General features: G+C 35.6%; 5 protein-coding genes and 1 non-coding gene across 8 annotated transcripts; 2 read left to right on the forward strand and 4 right to left on the reverse strand.

Moving 5' to 3' along the window:
- Positions 1 to 215: 215 nt before the first annotated feature.
- LOC108827338 (serine/threonine-protein kinase BSK3) lies at positions 216 to 3,205 on the reverse strand. Its single transcript, XM_018600710.2, has 9 exons — positions 2,844 to 3,205; positions 2,597 to 2,773; positions 2,140 to 2,505; positions 1,813 to 2,052; positions 1,626 to 1,711; positions 1,366 to 1,554; positions 1,105 to 1,257; positions 883 to 996; positions 216 to 783 (listed from the first exon to the last, which is right to left on the reverse strand). The coding sequence occupies exons 2-9, from the start codon at positions 2,679 to 2,681 to the stop codon at positions 532 to 534; spliced, it is 1,485 nt and encodes a 494-aa protein (XP_018456212.1). The 5' UTR covers positions 2,682 to 2,773; positions 2,844 to 3,205; the 3' UTR covers positions 216 to 531.
- Positions 3,206 to 4,122: 917 nt separating this feature from the next.
- LOC108827340 (actin-depolymerizing factor 8) lies at positions 4,123 to 5,636 on the forward strand. Its single transcript, XM_018600713.2, has 3 exons — positions 4,123 to 4,277; positions 4,940 to 5,205; positions 5,280 to 5,636. Exons 1-3 carry the CDS (start codon positions 4,275 to 4,277, stop codon positions 5,428 to 5,430), a joined length of 420 nt encoding a protein of 139 aa, XP_018456215.1. The 5' UTR covers positions 4,123 to 4,274; the 3' UTR covers positions 5,431 to 5,636.
- Positions 5,637 to 6,531: 895 nt separating this feature from the next.
- Positions 6,532 to 7,496, forward strand: LOC108827341 (uncharacterized protein At3g61260). 2 transcript variants are annotated; one of them, XM_018600715.2, is made up of 4 exons: positions 6,532 to 6,672; positions 6,778 to 6,841; positions 6,934 to 7,015; positions 7,167 to 7,496. In XM_018600715.2, exons 1-4 carry the CDS (start codon positions 6,663 to 6,665, stop codon positions 7,362 to 7,364), a joined length of 354 nt encoding a protein of 117 aa, XP_018456217.1. In that variant the 5' UTR covers positions 6,532 to 6,662; the 3' UTR covers positions 7,365 to 7,496. The 2 variants fall into 2 exon arrangements, with proteins under 2 accessions (XP_018456217.1, XP_018456216.1); XM_018600714.2 differs by having other exon boundaries at positions 6,535 to 6,672; positions 6,775 to 6,841.
- An 84-nt stretch (positions 7,497 to 7,580) lies between these two features.
- Positions 7,581 to 11,427, reverse strand: LOC108827337 (DEAD-box ATP-dependent RNA helicase 8). Its single transcript, XM_018600709.2, has 10 exons — positions 10,667 to 11,427; positions 10,419 to 10,479; positions 9,852 to 10,086; positions 9,470 to 9,708; positions 9,111 to 9,362; positions 8,829 to 9,009; positions 8,546 to 8,634; positions 8,383 to 8,456; positions 8,167 to 8,296; positions 7,581 to 7,952 (listed from the first exon to the last, which is right to left on the reverse strand). Exons 1-9 carry the CDS (start codon positions 11,041 to 11,043, stop codon positions 8,218 to 8,220), a joined length of 1,587 nt encoding a protein of 528 aa, XP_018456211.1. The 5' UTR covers positions 11,044 to 11,427; the 3' UTR covers positions 7,581 to 7,952; positions 8,167 to 8,217.
- A 7,055-nt stretch (positions 11,428 to 18,482) lies between these two features.
- LOC108825069 (nitrile-specifier protein 1-like) lies at positions 18,483 to 20,675 on the reverse strand. 2 transcript variants are annotated; one of them, XM_018598410.2, is made up of 4 exons: positions 20,484 to 20,675; positions 20,119 to 20,382; positions 18,883 to 19,678; positions 18,483 to 18,750 (listed from the first exon to the last, which is right to left on the reverse strand). In XM_018598410.2, the coding sequence occupies exons 1-4, from the start codon at positions 20,673 to 20,675 to the stop codon at positions 18,608 to 18,610; spliced, it is 1,395 nt and encodes a 464-aa protein (XP_018453912.1). In that variant the 3' UTR covers positions 18,483 to 18,607. The 2 variants fall into 2 exon arrangements, with proteins under 2 accessions (XP_018453912.1, XP_056849678.1); XM_056993698.1 differs by having other exon boundaries at positions 18,483 to 18,739; positions 18,869 to 19,678.
- Positions 20,676 to 23,455: 2,780 nt separating this feature from the next.
- LOC130500474 (small nucleolar RNA R71) lies at positions 23,456 to 23,562 on the reverse strand. Its single transcript, XR_008939098.1, has one exon. It is a non-coding gene; the product is annotated as a small nucleolar RNA R71 (small nucleolar RNA).
- Between the last annotated feature and the right edge of the window lie 233 nt (positions 23,563 to 23,795).

Below are 23,795 nucleotides of genomic sequence, written 5' to 3' on the forward strand. Positions count from 1 at the left end.
CGTTGTGTGTTTTCCTCTCAACTACTAGTGGCTATATTCCAGAGATTATGAAGCTTTGCAAAACTTAAAAGCATTTTTTTGTAAGTAGGAGTAGGACGGTAACAAAAGTTGTTTTTACCATTCAAAATTTGCAGACATTGTAAAGCTTTGCAAAACTCTTGAACATTTAGTGACAACCATCCATATTATATATGGGGTGATGATGTGATAAATGATTCAATAGAAAAGAATCTCTTTTGGTTATCTTCAAAATACAAGGAAGGGTTTCTTATAGCACATTGTTCAACATAAAAGAAAAGTTTTTAAGGAATTGGATTTCAAAGGAAGTGATTCCTTCAATGCCTATAAAAAACAGGCAAAAGAAGAGCAAAACACCACACACCCATCACTCGGTCTCTAGTTTTGCAAATCCTTCTCAGAGTGTTTTCCTCATCTTTTGTGCTCAAAGATTTAATCAATCCCTTAGACTGGTTAAGATGTTCTTTCATCTTTACCAAAGGAAAAATGCCAATCTTAAACGGTATATGTATCTTACTTCAGTTGGGAAGTTGCGTTCCCCTTAGCTTCAAGGTTCGAGCCTTCTTTAAGTGCTATCTGTGATTCGTTCTCCATTCCAAGGAAGGAAAGGGAAGCAGACTGGAGATAAGAAGCCACATGCCACACGGGAGAGATCACCTGTGCTTGAATTGCATCATCTAATGCTTCTTTTGGCATGTCACTCATTAGGTAACACAGGCTACGCCGTGCGCACACTGTTGGAGAGATCATTCCTCCATCAATGAACTGTGCAAAAATTTGGGACATCATCCATGTTAATACTACTCTCTATGTTCCTATCCTACAAGTGTCTCTCTTTCGGTTAGAAAAATAAAAAAAACTAACCTGCGTGTAACACTCAATGGCATCTCTAAAGTCTTTTTGCCTGAAAGCAACATCACCCTTCTTCTTAGAGTTCAAAGACTCTTGCATCTGGTCTGTCCACATATGAAACGAGAGCTGCATTTCCATAAACAAAGAAAACACAAAATCAAGAACCATGAAAACCCTCATTTATTACATCTATACAAATCTTCCGGACATTAAATAACTGAGTAACAGAAATACCTCATTGGTGACACCCTCGTCGTCTTTGTATCCAAGTTTATCCAAGATCTCAAGCATAGCGGTGAGGTCCTTTCTTGAACAAGCCTCACCAAGAGGGGAGAGAGGAGACACCGAACCACTGTGAGGCAGACCCATTAGAACATGTGATGGGACCTAATACAAAAAGGGAAACAATCATCCGAGTCAAACAACACACACAGAGACTCGGTCCCTTTGTTTTTTCATTAATGGCTCTTAATAGTAATATGAAAATGAGGGAACCTCAGTGTCCTTCTGAAGAGGGGTCAGGGCAGTGACCAAAGATTTTGGGTTAGGCCTCTCACGAGCTTCGTACTGAAGACAACGAGAAGCGAGGCGTACTAGCTCTGTGCCATCGCTGTCAGAGAATTGCCCATCTAGGCAAGAATCAGTCAGCGTCTGGAGATTTCTGTCTCTAATCAGATCAAGGGCCTACATACATAACAGATTAAAATAGAATCAATCTTCACCTCTGTGTCTATATGCAAACAAACAATACTTACATGGCTGGGAGGTATATGTTTTCCGCTGAGAAGATCAAGCAGAAGAGTGCCAAAGCTGTATATCACACTCTCTGGAGTAACCCTCCCTGTTAAACACACACAAAAGGTGGAACGAACTTAGTCTCAAGTACCATATATCAATAATATTGGTTTAAAAAAAAAAAAACAATTGATGAAGTAAGTGTACCAGTTCTGAGATATTCAGGAGGGGTGAAAGCAAGATTTGTGCTGTAACTTTTTCCATCACGACTATTCTTCATCAACCCAAAAGTAGAAAGCCTTGGATTGCATTCCTCATCAAATAAAACACGGTAGGCATTGAGGTCGTGGTAAAGAGAACGCTCTTGGTTGGTGCAGTAGTCAAGAGCTTGTGCTAGATACAAAACAACTCGTAGCCTCATTGTCCATTTCATAGGTTGTGTTTCCCCTGTGGTTGCAATTAAATAAAAAAGGACACTTAAAGTTGTTTCTAGGTGACATAACATCTATTATATAAGGGCAGAGTAGGTGTTACAGTGGAAAAGATGTTTGGCAAGGGTTTCATTGGGCATAAACTCAGCGACAAGCAACCTCTCGTCACCTTCGCAACAACAGCCGAGCAAATTAGCCATTCTCTCACTCCGCAGCTGACCGACGGACCTAGCTTCCTCGAGGAACTGGCGAGGGTCAGGCCAGGCCATTCTAGTGAAACGCTTGACAGCAATCTTCTTCTGGTTCTCGAGTTTGCCTCTGTAGACGACGTTAGGAGCCTTTTCACCGTGCTCAGATACGATGTACTCGACGGCGAAACCACAAGTGGCTGACTTGAGCTGGTCTAGTGTGAACTCGCGGAAAGCTGGCACATCATCGGTGATGTTGTCACTGTTCTCTCCTCCATTCTCTGCAATTTTACAAGAAGAAAGAAAGAGCAATCAGATAATAATAATGTCTAATAGAGAGATCCAAAAAAAATAAAATAAGAAAAAACTAACGAAGATGAGGAGGAGGTTGAAGAAGAGCAGTCTTGTGTGATGATGATTTGCGACAACAACCGAGGTTTGAGCATCGACCTCCCATCTCTATTCACAACACTAAACAAAACTGTCTTCTCTTTATTTCTTTCCAAATTGAGAGAGAGAGACAGAGAGGTTTGTTTACAATCAGAGGGTCTGCAATTATAAATGACATCTTTCGTTAAAAGCCAAACAATCAGAGCCAAAATAAAAGAAAGGTCGTTACCTTTTTCAACTCGCTGTGACTCTCTCTAGTTGAGTCAACTCAACTCGAGTGAGGGGGAAGAAAAAAAAGAATTAAAAAAACCTCTAATTAGAGCCAATAAACCTATGATTCGGAACTCAACACAGAAAAAATGTATTCGGGATCGAACAAACTTTAATCTGTATCTCTAGGGTTTGGTCTTTAAGGAGAAGGAGAAGAAGAACCAAGGACATAAGGCAAAATCGGGAGAGACAGTATCTCTCTCTCTCTCTCAATCGAATCGACATGAACGTATGTGATTCATGTGATACTAAAAGCTTAAACAATCCGAATATAATGATTTCGATTTTTTTTTTAAATAAAGTAGATCAGATCACAAGTTTAGTTTATATATATATGTACTAGTAGTACTCTAGTACTAACATACAGACACAACAGTGGTGTGTGTATACGTGCATCTACTCTATACACATCTGTAAATTTACAGTTGATTTTTATTTTTTTTTAATTCTGAAAGAACAACAAGACAGAGAAAGAAATATAGAATAAGCCAACGAAAATTAATTTACCGACAAGTTGATTAATTATTTTAATGCTGAGTGAGACAACTATTTTACCAAAAACCCTGTCATAAAAGAAAAAAACAATTAATAAATTGTTGTCGCACAGATTTGAAGATTTTTTTTAATAAAAAAAAACATTCTGAAAATGATGAGGAAAACGCAAAAACAAGAAGCACCGCCTGTTAAAGCAAGTGGTCGATGTTGTTCGTAGTCCTCTTTCCCGTTGGCCGTAATCAGTGATCACTACTCTTTCTAACGGACCTTTTCTTATAATTAGAGGGAAACGCACTAATCAGTGTGTTAATTGACGATGTGTCAAAGCCCATTGGCTTTTATGGGCCTCATGGATCTGGTTCAGTTTAAACTAAACCGGGTTTAGATTAGTTTGTCAATCTTTTAATGGGCCGTATAAATCAATATACAGCATAGAGACTTAAGGTCAATGATCCACCAAAAACAAAAGCCTGAGGAGAGACCAGACCAACCATGCCAGAAGAGGAGAGAGAGGGTCCAAACTTGAAGGGGAAAACAAATAAACAAATAAAACATTGGTACATCATGTAGACCTCAACGCTCCAATGTTCTCCTGACCAAAACTTCAGCTCACCACAAAGTAATAAAGATATAGACATGATGTATTAGTAAGAATGAGTAAAACATATAAAAACATTTGAATATATATATAAATACGGGTACAACGTGACAGCAACAAAAGTCGTCTGTTTTGAAGACGTGGTCGCAGGCTAAAAGAGACCCAAGAAATAAGATCAAAACAACGCCTCCTTTGTGTTTTCTCTTCAACCCTCCTCTCCACTTTTCCTCCATTCCTTTCATTGTTTTGATCCAACCATCAATCCCGGGTTAGGATTTCCATCTCAACAAAGAAGACATGGTAAGTTCCTACTCATTTTAGTCTATAGATGATGCATGGCTTACCTTTATAAGTGTTTCTGATTTTTCATCCACCAACAGTTTGGTTATGTGAAATGAATTCCCATTTTGATGTTGTTGTTGGATACAGTATGTGGTGACATGTTAGGATTCTATATCATTTTTTTTTTAAATCTATCAATTAATAATAAAGAAAACAAGAATAAATCCGCATTCTTCCATACAAATACCAAATAAAAAAAGACAATAACTATAGGAAAGTTTTGTGGTATTTGGGTGGAACTTGGAAGTATATATAACATGAAGAGAGTTCATATCTGAATTGACTTTGTGTGGAAAAGCCTTGTGATATGTTATGGTCCATATTCAGTTTTTAAAATTTATATGGTTTTTTAGTTGATCATATCCAGTTCATTGTTATTTTTACTTCTATAATATTATTTATGGATAAAATTGCTCTAATTCACTTTTTTTTCTTTTTCTATAATAGAAATTGTTATTTTTCAAATAGAAGAAAAAATAACATTTTTCTATTTTTTACTCTGTATTTAAAAATTGATATTTTAGAGAAAATACATTAGAATATATCACGCTTCTATAGTATAGCAAAATGCATTGGAGATATTCATGTATGATGACTAGTTAATGATTATGTTGTGACAGGCTAACTCGGCATCTGGGATGCACGTAAGTGATGAATGCAAGGTCAAATTTTTGGAGTTGAAAGCAAAGAGGACTTACAGGTATATCGTATTCAAGATTGATGAGAAGGCTCAGCAAGTTGGAATAGAAAAGTTTGGGAATCCACAAGAGACCTACGATGATTTCACAAACTCTATCCCTGAAAATGAGTGCCGATATGCAATCTATGATTTTGATTTCACCACCGAGGATAACTGCCAGAAGAGCAAGATCTTTTTCATTGCATGGTAAACACATTTGTGTATTTTCATGATCTGAAATTGTTATATGAGCTTTTGATTGATTCATTCATATTGAACAGGTCACCTGATACAGCAAGAGTACGGAGTAAGATGTTGTATGCAAGCTCAAAGGATAGGTTCAAGAGAGAAATGGATGGAATCCAAGTTGAACTACAAGCAACTGATCCTAGCGAGATGAGCCTCGACATCATCAAAGACCGAGCTCTCTGAACAAAACCAATCAATCATTATTCTAAATGAACCACTGCATCTTTATTCATTACTATTTCGTATGTTAAGCTTTCTTAATTTGTTTCAGTGACATCTCCCATTTCCCTTTGGGTATTTCTGCTCTTTGGAAACAGTTTGTGTGGATTTAAAGTTGTTTTGTTCTTGAGCTTTCTTTCTTTTAAAGAACTCTAAAAGTGAAAACCTTTCAGCTCGAACCAAAGGATATAATAGCATATTAGCATCTGCCACCTTAATTTATATATAATTTTCCTAGAAAATAGAAGAATTCATTTTCGAACTGAATTAGCTTTAATGTATAGCTTACATTGGAGTAAAACACTCCTTCAAAATAGGAAAACAGATGCAACTACTTGTGCTTTAGAATCGTTAGCCATGCAATGACTTCCAGTTTTTATGTAGACGAAGCCCACTTCTTGTTATGTCTTTTTACTACAGTTATGATGAAGACCATCCAACATGAAAACAGAACTCGTGTTATTTATCTAGGTAACAAGAAAAGAACAAAACAAAACACTTTGTAAAACAATTTAGTGGACTTAGTATGGAATGCTTTAGCATATACCATCCAAACATTTCTCCTTTTTTGTCTTTTTTTTTTATAAGATAGATTCCATTCTTTGATTACAAACAAATATGATAAAAGAAATTAGGGACGAGAAGCAGATGATAAAAAACAAATATATACGTCTAATAGAAATTCGGGTTTTAATTTCAAAAATTGTAAACGGAAACAGCAAAATTATATTAGTTATATGTAACGTCATTTACTTCAAATTCCACCTTTTTTTTTTTGAGGAAACCGATTTCCACATTTATGTTTTAACAATTGACAAAATTCTTTTAAGAGCTTCATAAATCATGACGAAAATACGAGCAATTGGAAAACACGTGATGCTTGCCATTTTTTTCAATATTCGTTTATTTTGCAAGCTGTAATATATATTCCTTGAGACAGGCCGAATAAATAAAAAATAAACAATGAAAAGACTCATTTGATAAAAAAAACAATGAAAAGACTCAAACAGACGGATAGAAAACCATTAGAATCATTTTTAATATTCTCACAAGAATAAGAAAAAATGACACCATTACACTTATATAATTGAAACTTTTTCCGATCGAACATATCATATATCTTCTATAAATAGAACTAAATGATCTTTTAACCTTCAATTAGAACCTAAAGCTCGAAGCTCTTTTCCTTTTCTAGAATGGAGACAGGTATCACAAATTTACATTATTGTCATCACCTTGTGAGAATGGCTATGTGGATCCAAAAGCAATTTGTGTTTTTTTTTGGTTAACATATAAACACTTATGAAGTAGGAAAAGCGCAGTTATCGGTCATCAAGGCATGGAAGGAACAGAAGATAACAAAGGTCACTAGCAAGTAAGAAACAACACAACCCCCCTTTTTCTGAGGTTCTGCGTTTACAATTGCAGTTTCTATACGACGCTGTGACAGTTTTTCCAAAATTGCAGGACTCAGAAGAAGCTCCATGAGATTTCAGGATGGGAGAATAAGAAAACAAGAAAGATCGAATCTGAACTCGCTAGTCTCCAGGTAAGTCCCACAAAAGGCATCTCTTGTTCTACTTAAATTTTATGACCCTTCTCTATTTCTTAAGTAAAAATTGATGCTCAAACTACCGAAACAAGAAGCAAGTCCGCTACTAAAGACGGCTGCATCTAAAGACATTATTTTTTTACTGCAGCGGAAGATGGACAGTAAGAAAATGGAGGAAGCAGAGAGACTAAGGAGCAAGAAAGCAGCAGTTCATGCAAAAGCACAAGAGAAGAAAGCAAAGGTTCAAACTAGACGCGCTCAAGAGATTCTCCATGCCGAAGAAGAAGCTGCTAGGTTTGAAGCCACTGGAGAGGTTCCCAACAAGGCATCTTGCAGCTGCTTCTGATATCAACCGTAACTTGTGTTGAAACGTATTATCACCCTTCTCCCCCTCTCCTTTGCTCATACTTAAAACATTTTACGTGTGTGTGTGTGTGTTTGCTTGTGTTTATCAAGGAACAAGTGTGTGCTGAAATAATTGTCCACATACCAAAACCCTAAAACTGGTCAACCTTACTGATAAAAAGAAACAATGCTCGAATCAAACATGAAACGTAACATCTTAAGGTTGCAAAGACTTAATATTGAAGTTGAAAAGCCCAAAACAGGACACTAAAGAGTCACCAAAGCACAGCTTCTTGAAAACGCATCACAACATTTAAACCACTGACCAGTCTACGACAAAGAAAGACACGTAATAGCATCAAACGATTTGTGAAAACTACATTAAAAAAACTTCACTTCCACAACTACCCGGAATTTCAAACCTTCTAGGCCTTGTTTATATGTAGTTGAATCTTATAAATAAGGGAAACTCAAAAGACGCACACATAATATTATTTTGGTGGTAGAGGCAGAATGAGAAGACTTTTTGGGTTGTCGCTGTCCTGCCATGGCTAGATAAGACAACTTTCTACCCATTGCTTCAACCAACCTGAAAAATCACACAAATCCGAATAACGTTTTAGGGATCTCACGCAAATGGGGGGAGCAACACTAACTCGATAGATATTTTGTAGTGTAAAAGGACGATAATTTTGTCTCTTAATGATGTACATTGGCGTCTTATATCTTTCATGAACACTATGTAGTAAAAGGACCCAAAAGTAGGAACAATTCAAGTCTGTCCGTAAGTTGATACTACTTACCACTTATTACTGAGACACCTAACAGCAGACCAAGGGGGGTCAAACCCTTGGTTATTGGCAATAAATTGCCTGATCGATATGCGGAGGAATTTGCTTGATCTCCGTTCCAAGCTCTTGCTCAATCCGGTAACTAGGAAAATGTAAGACTTAGGTTAAACAATAAAGTAGGCAGCATGAGTAGTTGAGTACAACGCAAGTTACGAGAGAAATACATACAGGTTAAAGCGGTCCTCATAGGTGATGAGATTCACAGCTAAACCAAGATGGCCAAACCTTCCTGATCGACCAACCTGGACAGTAACCGGGAATTAAAATCAAATAACCATCAATCAAATATGTAGGAATCAGTTACAATGTAGACATCTGACTTTCAGCTTACCCTATGTAGATAAGTTTCTGCAGTCTTTGGGAAATCAAAGTTTATCACCACATTGACTGCTTGAATGTCAATACCACGTGTGAACAGGTCTGCATCAATCATTATCAAACCATAAACTATTCAGGTGAACGACTTGACTCATTTAACAAGGACAAAATAGTAAAGCCAGTGTCACTTAATTCCCCTAAGGCAAGTCACTCTTGAGTTACAAATAAGAAAATTGAATGAGCACTTTATTTCATTGTAATCATGTAAAAAGAGTATTAAAACAGTTAGGCATTACCAGTACACACAAGATTGCGGCATGCACCATTGCGGAAGTCATGGAACACTCTGTTTCGGTGGTCTTGAAGCATCTTTGCATGGATGTAGAAGCACGAATACCCAAGTTCTGTTATTTTCTTAGCTAAGAGCTCCACACGGTTCACAGAATTGCAGAAAATGATCGATTGGTTAATTTGCAGCTGCAGAAGAAGAAGAAGAAGAAGAAGAAGAAGAAGAAGAGAGTCAATGCCAGCTGAGAAAAGAAGAGAAAAAGAATCAATTCTTAAAGTTCAGATCTAACCTTGGAGAATAGTGTATTCAAGCAATGAATTTTCTGTCGTTCTTCAACGAAAGCATAGAACTGCGTAATACCCTTGAGCGTAAGCTCATCCATGAGATTGATGATGTAAGGATTCGTCAGAAATCTATCCTTAAAATCCTTGACAGTGACAGGAAACGTGGCTGAGAACATCAGTATCTGACGGTTTTGCGGTAGAAAGCTGATCAGATGCTCCACTGAAGGTTGGAACTCTTGAGATAAAAGCTTATCAGCCTGATAAAAACAGATTCATATTTAAATTAGATTCGGGGAAACCATGGCAGTCTTGTATAAAAATATAGGTAAAATAAAAGAAATTTTGCTAGCAAGCAACCATTTACCTCATCCATAACAAACACGGAACAATCTTTCAAAACACAAACACCTTTCTTGGTAAGATCCAGAATCCTCCCAGGGGTTCCTACCAGTAAATGGACAGGCTGATACAAACGCATGATGTCATCTTTTAGACTGGTGCCTCCAGTGGTCACCATGACTTGAATCTTCAAATGCTTCCCCATCTCCTTACACACCTGTGATGTCTGAAGGGCTAACTCTCGAGTTGGAACAATTATCACAGCTGCAAACAAGACAGGCATCAGAGATAAACATTCAAGAGAAAACATGAAAAATCAATAGCTAGTATATAGATAGCAGAACTTCAAACCGACAATAGGATTCTATTCTATTCAACTGAGAGCATATGGTCAAGGGAAGCGTTACCTTGAATAACGTTGTTATCTTGGTCAATTTTTTCCAAGACAGGAATACAAAAGGCGGCAGTTTTGCCAGTGCCGTTTTTAGCTCGGGCAAGGATGTCTCTACCAGTTAAGGCGATAGGGATACTCTCTTCCTGGATTGGAGAAGGTCTTTCGAAACCCTTCTCATAGATTCCCATTAGAAGATCTCGCTTCAGGAAATAGTCTTCAAACTCGTTTCCCTTTGTGGCTGTCACATCCTGAACATGATTAACAAGTCAGGAGTTATACAAATGTCATCGCTTGCAAAAAGAAAAAAAAAAGCCTATCGGTTGCCCAAATAGATTCTCACACAGTTATGTATTAAGAACATAAAACAAGAGCTTCCTTGTATTAAGCTATGGATAAAATGTGGGAAAGTATCATTTATCAATACTTGGTTTATGTATTGAGCTATCTAACAAACGAAACACATTTATGCAGAAGACAGGTGAAACAACCAGTCTATGTACGCTTACTTTACGTTCAAGGAAAACAAAAGAAAGGGAAATCTTAATTTATTATACCCTTTCTTCCAAGCATAGAATCGTACCTCTGTTCTGTAGCGAGTATCAGGTGCAGGTAGTTTTAGCCTCGCCTTCCAATCTTCCGAACTGGATAGAAGAACACACAATGAATATAAGCACGCCTCCAACATAACTACTAAGAGAGATTGATGAAAGTTATTACACACACACACAAAAAATGAAACCAAAACTAAACAGTTCAACCAGATAAAAACGAAAACAATCACATCCAAACTTGAACCAAGCAGAGTGAAAAGAAGACAAAGGTACTAACTTTGTGTCGATGGCTTCGGACAGAACAGTTTTCTCGACTTCCACAACAGCATCACCGTTACTGTTACCGGGAGAGATCTGGGGTGGTGGTCTTCGAAGCCACTGCTGTTGCTGTTGCTGTTGCTGTTGGTATCGATGCGGCTGCTGCTGCTGGGACGTGGCTTGCTGAAACTGTTGTTGGTGATTCTGATGGGCGTAACCGCCGCCGCCGCGCTGAACGTACTGTGGCGGCGGCTGCTGCTGATGTTGGTAACCAGGGCGGGACTGGAAATTAGGGTTAGGGTTGTTGATAGCACCACGGCCAGCGCCAATCCCTGGAGGATACCTTCCTCCTCCTCCTCCTCCTCCTCCTCCTCGGTTGTTGTTGTTGTTCATCATCACAAGCTTGATCGATGTCTAAATCGCTAATCTAAACCAAAAGACTCTGCCCTACGGATAAAGATCTGTACAGCAAGAAACGACAACGTCTAGGGTTTTCCTACGGTCAATGTCACACAATCGCGATTTAATAACAAAAAGGAAACTTGCGGAGAAATCTAGGGTTAAGCGAGAGAGATAAATAGAAAGCAGATCTGGAAAAATTAAAAGACTCCAAAATCAAAAGCGAGATTCGAGGACAGTAACGAGAAATAGGTCCACGCGAGAGGAAGGAAGGAGAGAGAGAGCAATCAAAGAAAAGGTTTGAGATACAGACGGACTACTACAGGTAGACAAATCTCTCTGTAATATTATTATTTTGTAATGTTTTCTTTTTTGTCTGATTTGGTTTTGATATTTTGGTAGGATATGCAGATGGGCCTATAGATAACACGGGAAGGTGTTGAACGGACTTTTAAAGTTTCTTAAATTTACAAAATGTAACTTGTGTTTCCTTTTATTTACCAATTTACCGACCACTTCTTTTCTCACAGATTCAACCGTTACTTCCTTTAATTTTATTAACACATCTTTTATCAAACAAATATTGACTGTACATTGAATTTCAATATAAGCGGTTCTCTCAAATAGCTATTTTTAAGTTTTTATCATAAAATAACCCTCAAAAATAAAATGACCAAAATACATTTTTTTCGTTTTGCAAATTTTAATATTTATTCTTTTATTTTTAAAATTTTGAACGCATTCCTAAAATCTCACCCATTAACTCTAAACCCTAAGTATTAGATTAGTTAACCCAAAAGTTATAAATATATATTTACTCTTTAATAAAATCACTTTTGGTTATTTTCTTCACTGAGAAGCTATTTTGTAATAATAAACTAAAAGTGGCTATCTAAGGGAATTTATCTTTCAATATATCTAGGGGTAAAATTTTAGATTCGAATATGTGGTTTTCAGATATTCAGATTTTAGAGATCTTTCTAGATATTATGCTATTTATAAATATCTTGATCCGTATCTATATAAAAATAAAAAATATATATATTTATAAAATACTATAAAATATTAAATATTTATACAATATTTATAATAAGATATATACTACTATAAAGTTTAGAAATATTATATTATAAGACTATATATAAGTACAAATATAATTATTAATAAAATTAAAAATCGAATATATTTTAAAAATATGAATCAAAATCAATATATATGAATTTATATTCAGATATACTTTCTACAAATTCAATATTTTAAGCATTCCAAATATTTCATTTTTAGAACCTATCTCAAATTGTATCCTAGTCCCTGAAAATAAATTTCACCCCTAAATAAAACCACAAAGTTGAATTAAATCAAAGCATGGACTTCTTCCTTTTTTCTAAGAGCATCATTAACGCGAGAAACCCATTATGTTTTTAAAATTTTTTTTTTTAGTTTTTATTTTTTCGGATTAAAAAAAAAGTGCACCAATTGCGGGATGCCACGTGTCGTGGGACCCGCGAAATAGTGAAAGAAACGGAGAGAACAAGTTTCTCTGTTCGCAACTTTTTTCCTCCTTTTCTTCCTTTTGGTGGACTCTCCCTCCCTTAAAAACCTTTCTAGAACACCATCAACGCGAGAAACCCATTAGGTTTCTTTAAGTTTTTTTTTTTGGATTTAAAGAAAAAAAAAGCGCATCAATTGCGAGCTGCCACGTATCGTGGGGCCCGCGAAATAGTAAAAGAAAAGAAGAGAACAAGTTTCTCTGTTCGCAACTTTCTTCCTCCTTTTCTTCCTTTTAGTGTACCCTCCCCCTCCCCTAAAAACCCCTTTAGATCCTGCAATAAAGATGCTCTAAGACTATTATATTAAAGAGATTGAGTTAAAGATCTCGACATGTCGACATCATAATGGAAATTCAAGCCAATCAGAAAGTTTGAAATTGACATGTCACTGCTGTAGAGTGCAACATGTTTCGCCTTCAAGCATTGACAGTTTTTTCCCGGACTCTTCCACTTCATCTTTTAATTGTTTTTTTAGGTTTATGTACAAAATTAAGAAAACATTTAATTTGCATATTTCTAAAATAAAAACATCATTACCTCTACACAAAACAATATTTCAACTAATAGAAAATAAGTTGGAGAATATTCTTAATAAATTTTGCATTAAAATTCTAAAAGTACATTCATTTTGAAACGAAACTTTTATTCTACAACGACAGTTACACTGAAACAAAATAAGTAATTGGCATTGATGTATTTATATTTAAATTATAATCAAAACTTATAAATAGTATAAAATTTTAATAGTATTTGTAAATGAATCAAGACACATGCAATCTAATCTATATTGTACACCAGCTCACACACCTCTTGAACAAAATCACCAACTTACTAAAGCAGAGGGACCGGAATTTGCTGATCCAAGGAAGTATAGATGGCTTGTTGGTAGGCTGATTTACCTTCTGGATACTCGGGCAGAGTTGTGTTACTCAGTTCATATTCTTTCGCAAATTATGAAACTTCCAAAAGAAGCTCATTTGCTTGCTTCTCTCAGTGTTGTGCAATTTCTGGAAGGAACACTAGGTCAAGGAATCTTGCTCCAGTCCTACCTGATCTCACACTCTCTGTCTATTGTGATGCTGATTGGTCATTTTGTCCTCTTACCTGAAGATCACTCAGTGCATTCGTGGTTATGCTTGATGGATCACCAATTGCATGGGAGACTAAGAAGCATTGGATCACATTCATCTACCAAAGCAGACTACAGGTCTATGGCGACTGCCTTGCAAGAGACTAAATGGATTCTTAAGCTTTTGAAAGAACTGGGTCTTGAACAGTTTACTGCTACTCAATTTTATGTGATAGTAAAGATGTGATTCAGCTGCAAACTTGGTATTTCATGAAAGAACAAAATATATTGATAATGATTTGTCACTCAGTGAATAACATATACGTACAGACTCGCAAATCGCAGTAGATATATTGACTAAAGCATTTGTACTAGTTCCATTTCAAAAGTTAGTGTCTAAATTAGATATGCAAGATTCTCATGCTTCAACTTAAGGAAGAGTTGGAGATATTAACATATACTAGATTCTGACCCGCCTTTCGAGAGGACGGGTATATTTTTTGTTTAAATTTTTTGAGAAATTTAATTTTTAAATTTATGTTATTTTTTAATCATATCTGCGTTTAATATTAATTTAATTTAGTAAATTTTTGGTAAATATATTAAATATGTCAAGTTGTATAACTATACATTTGTGCCATATGCATATAAGAGATTATTTTTAAACTTTATTCTTAAAGTTTTGCAACATATTATATTTATAATAGTTTCCAAACATAATTAGTTAAGAATATTTCGTACCTAAAATACCCGATTCAGAATCAACTCGAAAATCAAAGTCTCGTACTCTGTTAGACTTGACCTATATACTCGAACGGTTTTTAAAGTGTTATATCCGACAACCAATATCAAATCTAACCCGCACCGAAAACTGAATTTTGTTTTTTGAAAAATGTCTTAAGAAAATAATTTTTAATATATATTCTATTAAAACAGCAAACTGACTTATTGATATAAGTGTGGTCAAACTATTTTAATACAATTATTATATTCTGACCCGCCTTTAAAAGGGTGTGTTTATTTTTTGTTTTACATTTTTGAATTTTTTATTAAGGATGAATATATTTTTTGTTTTATGTTTTAGAAAATTAATTTTTATATTTGTGTTTTAGTTATATTTGTGTTTTTCTTTGTATTATATTTTTATTAAATGATTATTAAAAGGATTTAATAGTTATATTAAAATAGTTAGACCACACTTATATCAATAGGTCATGTTCATGTTTTAATACAATAGATTAAAACCTCTTATTAATTATTTAAGAAAATATTTTACACAAATATGATAACAAAAAAAACACGAATATGATTTAGAAACACAAATATGAAATTAACTTTTTTTTAAAACGTAAAACAAAAATATACAGTGTTCACAATGATGTGATGTCACATGATTATAATTTGTTTTTGCTAATTGATAAAGGCTACAAATATTGATATTGAAAGAAAAAGGGAATAAAAAATATGCATTACGTTAGAATTAGAATTATAGTTGGCGTGATAAATAAATAAAAATACCGTAGGTTTTTAAATATTCTAATAGCAGAGATCCGTAAATATTATTGAAACAAAAAGATATCTCCAAAAAGGGTCTTCTGTTTGAAATTTTGATTTGGCGCTTCATGTATACTTCGTTTGTATATTATAGTAAATTTATATTAAGATGCCTAATACTTTGAAAGCGTGGAATTTGTCTTCTATAAATTTTGCATATCACTCCATGTATACTTCTCTTTTATATATTAATATATAAGAAGATTTCCCTATACATATAATAAAGATTGTTTTCTTATACGACAAAGCAAGGAAATATGTTACACTGTTTTTGTCTTTGTATAACTAACAGATCTTCAACCTCTCTCTCTAAAACTTCCATCTTCTTTCTAAAACTTCTCGTTCTTGTGGAAGATTTCCGGTCACCGACTCTGGCCGCTTCCACAGGGCTGGAGTCGGGTTTCGATTTTGTGTTCACATGTTCTTTGGTGTTTCATCTGCTAGTTTGCATGTTGATTTTGAAGGTTTTAATCTGAAATTCGAGATCTATTATAGATCTGTTTGGATTAAGATGGCTTCAAGGTAAAAAAAAAAAAAAAAAAAAAAAAAAAAAAAAAAAAAAAGATGGCTTCAAGGTTGGAGTTTCCAGATCGCAAGATCAATGGGTTGGAGATGGGTTTCTCTGCTGCATGCTCCTCTACTCTATTAATGGTGTCTTTGACTTTACTCTGTCTCGATCACGATTCCGTCTTGTTCTCAAGTCGGATTTTGGCCGGAGTAGAGTGATTCGCTCCCTGTCTTTACCCCAGAGGTATGATCGAATCCTCAACCCTTGCATGCTTCTCAGTTGGCGTTCTCTGTCGTTCTCGTGATGGATCGATCTCGCCGCTTCCGGTTGAATGTAAAAGAACGAAGTGTTCTGTTCACCGGGTCCTGAAGCTTAGGTTTTCTGCTCTAATCTGTTTGCACTTATTCACTATGGGAGGTTTCCGGTTTCGCTGTCTCTTCTTCAAAGACCCGATTGGAGTGTTGGTGTGGTGTTGCTTAGGAGCTTTTCTTCATCTTCGCTTTTGGTGGTAGCTCTTAATCTTGTGTGTTTTTAATTTCTACCTCATAATCATCATGTAACTAGTAAGTTTGTGTTAGTCTGCTTCCCTTGTTAGGGCAATACCTCCGAAGAACTTTGGTTCTGTCGGCTTCGTTTCCGGGTTAGTCCGGCACATGTATCAGATATGTATCCCTCTGTGTAATATTACTGGTTTAATATAATTATCTTTAAGGGTGAAAAAAAAAAAAAACTAACAGATCTTATGATTTTAATAAGATTAAAAGTCAGTTGAATATCAAAATCTACGGTATACGTGCTTTCAAAAATTCAAAGTTTTCAATACATCCATCTTCGTTCATTTAATTAAAAGCTAGGCTATATGTGTTCTTAATTTATTTTTTATCCCGTGATTTCTTTGAAGAAATCAGACGATTTATCATCTATTCACTAAAATTGAAGTATAAAACAATATGTGTCTATTTTAAAATGAGCTCTTACAGATTTTCATTGCATTTTTAGTTAATTCTGACCACTTGTCTTTCTAAATAATTTGACATGATTTATTATATAAGTACAAAATATAATTTACTTATTTTGAAGTGTTTTAATATATCTTGTACATCAATTTTTCACTCTTTATAAATACTTCATTAATTATCTTTACTATAAAATTTTAATAACATTTGTATAGATATTAATCATAATAATCATAATAATTTGACATATTTAATGAAATGACTCTATTTGTGATAAGAATTCAAAATGTTTAACAACAAGTTTTTATTTGTTTATGGTGTGAATTAGATAAAGACATCCGGGTATCCATTTAGATACAAGTTATTTTTCGTGGGTATCAATTTTCTGGGTTTTGAAATTAAGCTTCATTCGCATATTACAAAATTTTTGGTGGATTTCGAGTTAGATCATCTCAAAATCCGGATGAATTCGGTTTTGATGTATAAAAATCTAAAAATATCCAAAACTAATATATCTGAAACATATTCAGATATTTATATAAAATAATCATGTTAATTGTTTCCGTTCGGGTATTTTAAATCCAAAAATAACCTAACACAAAACCAAATAAAAAGTAATCATATTATCCAATTTGATTCAGATTTGATTCTGATGTAGAAGAACATAAAAGTATTAAAATATATAACAGTAATCATGGAAAAAAAATATCAATTTATAAGAAGATAAAAATTAATATCTGCATTGGTGTGCAGTCAATCTCTAATTTGGTTTAAAAAAAAGACATAGTAAACATCCAGAAAAAGAAAATAACAGAAAGCTGATGAAGGATCATATGGTATCATGAGTTCATGACCCTCCATTATTGAATCACATACACAAAACAAACAATAACACCAGTGGTACTGGGTAAAGGTCTTGGGGACCAATTGTCATGCCCCCGGATTCGACGCCAGGCGGGAAACTACTCTTCCGTGTCACCAGTGATACTGGGTGTTGGGCCTTGTCCTCAGCCCTGGTAATACTTTCTCGGGTGAAATGGACCGCTATCTAACCGGACCCTGGGAAATGACCCACGAAGTGGGGAACCCCAGAATTATCAAAAAAAAAAAACAATAACAAACGGTTATGATCAAATTCATGGCGTTTAAGCAGAGTCATAATTGAACCATGATCCCGAACAGTACGTACTAGTACTATGTTAGTATGTGGGGATTCATTTTGTATAATGTAGGGTCCACACTATCCATTTATTGTCCAATCAGTTAGATTTGTTCAGATTGGACCAATTGTATCTAAATCTAGAACCCCAGATTATGATTGATGTCACTTTCGTATATTAAACTGATTTTATTTATGAATCATGATGCAGCCCTCTAAAATCTAAAGCTATGGCCCTGCATGTGTTCTTAATTTGGTGATTCATATCTAGAAAACAAGCCGGCTCTCCTAATTGCTTATGTCGATAAGCACATACGCAACCGCATCAATTGAGTAAGGGGCAGAACTAAAGCTACATTCCTCAAGCCATGAGTATATGGTTTGCTTCCCGATCGTTAGATGGATTTTCTTTCACAAAACAAAGTAACACAAGTTTCTTTTTTATCTGAATAAATTAGATTCTGACCAGCTCTTAACGGGGGTATATTTATCAATAGGTCATGGACTCATGTGCATGTTTTAGTATAATAGACTCAGAAAAGAAAACAAGCCATTTATTCATTAAAAAGGAAAACATAACAAACATAGAGAAATTGTGTTCAAAAGAAAAAAAACAAACAAACATATAGAAAAGGAAACGGAAAGCAAATGAAGGATCGTACATATCGCGAACCTTCCCTTATTGAATCACACACAACGCAGACATACTGAAAAAAAAAGATAATGGAAAGCTGATGAAAGATCACATGGTATCATGGCCCTCCCTTACTGAAACTCGTAAAAGTAGAGATCATCAAAACGGTCATTGGTCTGAGCTTTGCCACCATGCATCAAGAGCCCTTTCTTACCATTAACTGTCGCACTCGTGGAAGCTGTCCATCCCCTGATCTCCGGAGTCTCCGGCTTCTCTTCTTTCTTTTTCTCGCGGCCTCCAAAAGGGTTTCCGATCGAAACATCTACATCTAATAGGATCGGGATCCCAAGATGTATTGATAGTCCTGATGACCCACCCGTTGTCTCCTCCACCTCTTTCTCTTCACCCAGCTTATCCAACCTCTCCCACTTACACGTCTCCGTATCTAACGCAAAAGTCCCATCCACCAATTGTCCCGGACCCACGTGAGCTTGTGGGTCCATATCAACCTCACCTCCAAAAATCACAATGCGTTTCCCAACAACTGCACTAGCGAAAACACTCCTTCCAGAAGGCTTCTCACCGAATGTTTCCACTTCTGTCCACTTGTTCTGAACAGGATCGTAGTAATAAACATTATCAATTTCATAGTTGTTGAATCCATATACCACCCAAACCTTCCCATTCACCACTTCGAGTCCGGATCCTCCTCTTATGCTAAAAGATTCCCCTGGGGTGGCACACTGCTTCCACTTCTTATCAGCGATGTTGTAGGCGTCCAGGGTCTTGATCCGCTCCGTAGGAGTCACTCCACCGAAAACATAAACTTTTTTATCATCGGCTGCCATAGAGTGGAAGCTACGAGGAGTGGGTCCTTCTTCGACCGGAGTTAGTAGTTTCCACACGTTTTTGGTTGTGTCATAAGAGTAGAAACCGTTGTATTTGCGGGAAGCGTCTCGGCCACCAAAGACATAGAGGGTTGTTCCAACTGACACCATTCGGACGCCTAAGCATGCGAGGTGTGGAATGTCTCCCGTGGCTGGAGCAATGGACCATTTCCCGGTCTTGAGGTCACAGACGTAAAGGTCTTTGTCAATAGGCACATTTGGTGTGAACTCTCCACCAAAGGAGTAAATCTTGTTTCCTACTTGTGCTATGGCATGCGAGCATCTTAGCCCTGGGGCCTTTCCTTTTTGCTCCACCTTGAAATTTACCAACATTTGTTAACAAAATTTTAATAGTTTTACAATCTGATTAATGATATCAAGGTTTAGACATTCTTTTAGTTATTTCAAGTTTACTACCGTTACTAGATTTTGATCCTCCTTAAAAAAAACATGTATATTTTCTATTTTAATTTTTTATGAAAATTTTAATTTATACATTTGAATTTTTTTTGGTAACACATATATTTATGTTTAATATTAATTTAATTTGATATAATAATTTCTTAAATAAATGAACTACATAATTAGATATAACATTTAGGTCATGTTTCTATTTTAATAGAATAGATATACTATAATCATTATTACGTTTATTTTCAAATTTAGTCAAGCTTCTTGTCACTTAGTCGACTATATATATGATGTATATGTGTTTTTTAAGAAATCGTTTTTATGTCGATCTAAGAGATTTCTACCTTTGTCCACTTTCCATGCAATTGAGAAGTGGATATTGGGTCACAAACATAGGCTCCAAGGGCGTGTAGAACATTTGTCGAACGCCCGTGAAACCCAACGATTTTGCCACCTTGGAGAACAAACTTTACCCCCGGACCCTCCTTGAAGTTTCTATTGGTTTTGCCTTTGCTAGTCTCGAACTTAAGATCCACAATGGTTTCTTGAGTTACTGTCTCACGGAAAGCTTCTACGTAAACGATGTAATCATCTACGTCAACCACAAACTACATATAGAAAGAAAATACAACTCTCAGTACGAAACCAATATTGAAGAATTAATATAGATCTTTTCAAGCTATAATTATATAGTATATATTATTAGTACCTCCTCAACTTCTTGTGTTCGTTCTCCATGTTGATCTCCAATAACCACTTCAGAATCATCAACATACTCAAACTTGACAAAGGATATACAATCCTGGCCTTTCCCTAAATACACTTTTCTGACATTTTCGTGAACGTCATCATCCCATACATTTCCTTTCTTACCACCCTTTGCGTCCAGCTTTTGGGCCATCTCTTTTGCTTGCGCTTGATCGATCTTACGAATATTACAAACCTGTAGTTACGATATACGAATATAGCTAAGTCATATAGAAAACAATCTGTTAGATTCAGTTAATTATAGGCTTCCAACTTAAAATCAATTGGTAATTAGTAGATTGGTCCTAACCCTTTATATAGTAGTAGAATATTTCTTATATTTCCGATGTGGGATATTTCTCATCAATACCCTCCCTCACGCTCAGACATCTAGGTCTGAAGCGTGAATAATGTGGGAATAACATCCACAGAGGGCCCAACATCGGTGTAGTAGTAGTTGTAGTAAATTAGGTCAAAGGATCTTGTCGCTCTGATACCATGTTAGATTCAGGTTAATTATGGGCTTCCAACTTAAAACCAATTGGCAATTAGTGGATTGGCCCTAACCCTTTATATAGTAGTAGAATATTTCTTATATTTTCGATGTAGGATATTTCTCATCAATACAATCATATATATGGGATAGAGGGAGATAGATGTTGAGAGAACTGACCTGTTAGTGATTGGTGCAGTGATTAGTATTGGGAAATTGCATGGGTATTTATAGAACCATGGGAAGTTCACATCGACGAATTCTTCATATATTTTATATCTCGCGCCATACACGAGACACTAAATAATGAATGAATACATGTGATTGGCCGTTGACGTATCCCGCAAATAGTTAATCGGAATATATTTCGTACACCTAGTACACATGCTTAATGAATGAAACTAAAAGGGAAGTCAACGCATATGACTTCCTAACTAATTATTCTAGGAGCGTTGCCAGGAGAGGGGGCATGAATAAAGCTAGCTAAACGTGGCAAATGGGCCATTAATTTATTAACACGATAAAATTATAATTATTTATATTATGAGTTGAATGTAATCTTTTCTCAGGAGCTTATTTTGGCTTTTTTCATATGATGTACCATATCAACTATTATGATCTTTGACAGACGAAATAAAAGAAATCTTACACGAAAAAAAAGAATGTAAGATTTTCTTTATTGATATGATATAGACATATGGTTATGCAGTTTCCAGTTTTGATGAAGTAACACCTTAAAATTGATATTACCAATATTTTTATCAGTGTGTTGATGAAATATAGTCATTATTAATATATGTTTTTGGCACATTTTAACAATGTTTTTAAAGTGTTTTTGAGTTTTCATCGAGTCTTTCAAATCGTTTCCGAATTATTATAAGTCTGGAATTGTACTAGATGTGAGACGGACCAGTTGGAGCAAAATATACATAAAAAGTACAATTTGGTGATTTTCACGCAGAACAGCTTGATGATTATTCCCGATCGAGCAGAACACCCAAATGCATGTTCTAACCACATAGATTTTTTAAGCAAACTAAAAGTTATTTCAAAATTTTTCCTAATCATTCTAATTTTTTTTCTGGATCGGTCGCCAGAAACCTTTAAAAAATATTCTCTTCATCTTTTCTATTTTTTTTCTACGTTATTTTACATAATAAAACCAAACCCGACAGTTTTGTAGTTGGTGATTTGCTACTTGTTACAGAAAAGGCAACATGAAATACAACTGAATAAAAAGTGATAGGGTTCATGAATCCTTCTCCAAACGAGAGAGATGACTTAGTGGTTGGCTTACTTACTCTAGAGTGTTATACCCATGAGTTTAACATAAATAAGTATAAATAGATTGTCTTCATTCACGGTTGTTCTTAAGGCTTGCATTAAACTAATTACTTAGTGCATGAACCTAGGCTTAATCTATTCATCAAAAATGTTATAGGTTGCTAGACATAACTTGAATGAGCTTCATATCCCTAACCAGCGAAAGTATATGTTAGGGTGTTTTGTGAACAAATCAGACTTGATCTTAATGTTTGTTATCGCATCTCAGTCCAAACGACAGTTTAGGTATTGATATTGATTGACAAAAGTTGAAGCACCATGACAGTGGACTGATATATCTTAAGTGATCCGAGCTCTAGACTAGTGCTAAATTAAACTTGAATAATTATTTAGCTCACACTTGTTTAACACCCGATCAAACAACCCTAGGCTAGCATTTTCTTTAATCTGAAACCCAAATCAATTCGTGTTACTTGCTATTTACGTTACTTTTCTTTTTTTGGTTATTTATTTAGTTTAAGACCTCTAACTTGCTTTGCTTTTTTTTGTTGCAGCTAATGTTCGAGGTGCATGACCAATATACATACTCGGAGAAACGTACAAGGAGAACTAGTTACACTCAGTAACCAGAAGCTCGCAAGGTCAAAAAGACAGAACACCACCATGTATAATCACGACCATCAGGATGATCTCACTACTGCAATGATACTCATGCAACAGAAATTACAAAAAATGCAGCGGACCATCCAAGCACAATAGCAAGCTGCTCTACTTGCTACACATCAACATGAACAGTTGGAGCAAGCTATTCGGATTGGGCAGAGAAACCTTCCGCATAACTTCCATACTACGCACTCTGCCATTGTTGACGAGACTTTGAGATCAAGCCTTCTCTGATCACTCTAGTGCAGAGGGAAATGTTCACTGCTCTCTTGATAGAGATCCAAACGAAGTACATTGAGAGTTTCGAAAAAGTTTGTAGTTTTACTCGCGCGGATGGGGTATCACCTGACTACATTAAGTGCATGTTATTTCCATTCTCTCTTGATGGAAATGCTGCACAGTGGCTGAAATCTCTCCCCACCGACTCTCTTACTTCGTGGGAACAAGTCTAATCATCGTTCATAAGTCACTTCTACACAAAGGCTAAAACTGTAGCATTGAGGAACAAGATCACTTCTTTCAAACAGCTCAATGATGAGCCTTTTTGCGACGAATAGGAGTGTTTCATTGACTACCGCAGAGAATGCCCTCATCATGGATTTGATGATGATTATCTCCTGGGATTTTCTATGTTGAAGTAGAATGGAATACCGAGTTTTTTTCATTGTCATGTGTGCAGCTATGTGTAAAAAGGTTGGAGAAAACATGACTGACACAGCCTCTTACTCGTTAGTGTTACACACATTCAGAATGCAAGAGGAACAAGCAGACAACGGGAACAACTGCTCCGTATCTGTTACGTCTGCGTAGGAGCAATGGTGGAGAACCAGATTA

This window comes from Raphanus sativus, chromosome 9, assembly GCF_000801105.2.
Source record: "Raphanus sativus cultivar WK10039 chromosome 9, ASM80110v3, whole genome shotgun sequence".
In the NCBI taxonomy this organism is placed as follows: domain Eukaryota; kingdom Viridiplantae; phylum Streptophyta; class Magnoliopsida; order Brassicales; family Brassicaceae; genus Raphanus; species Raphanus sativus.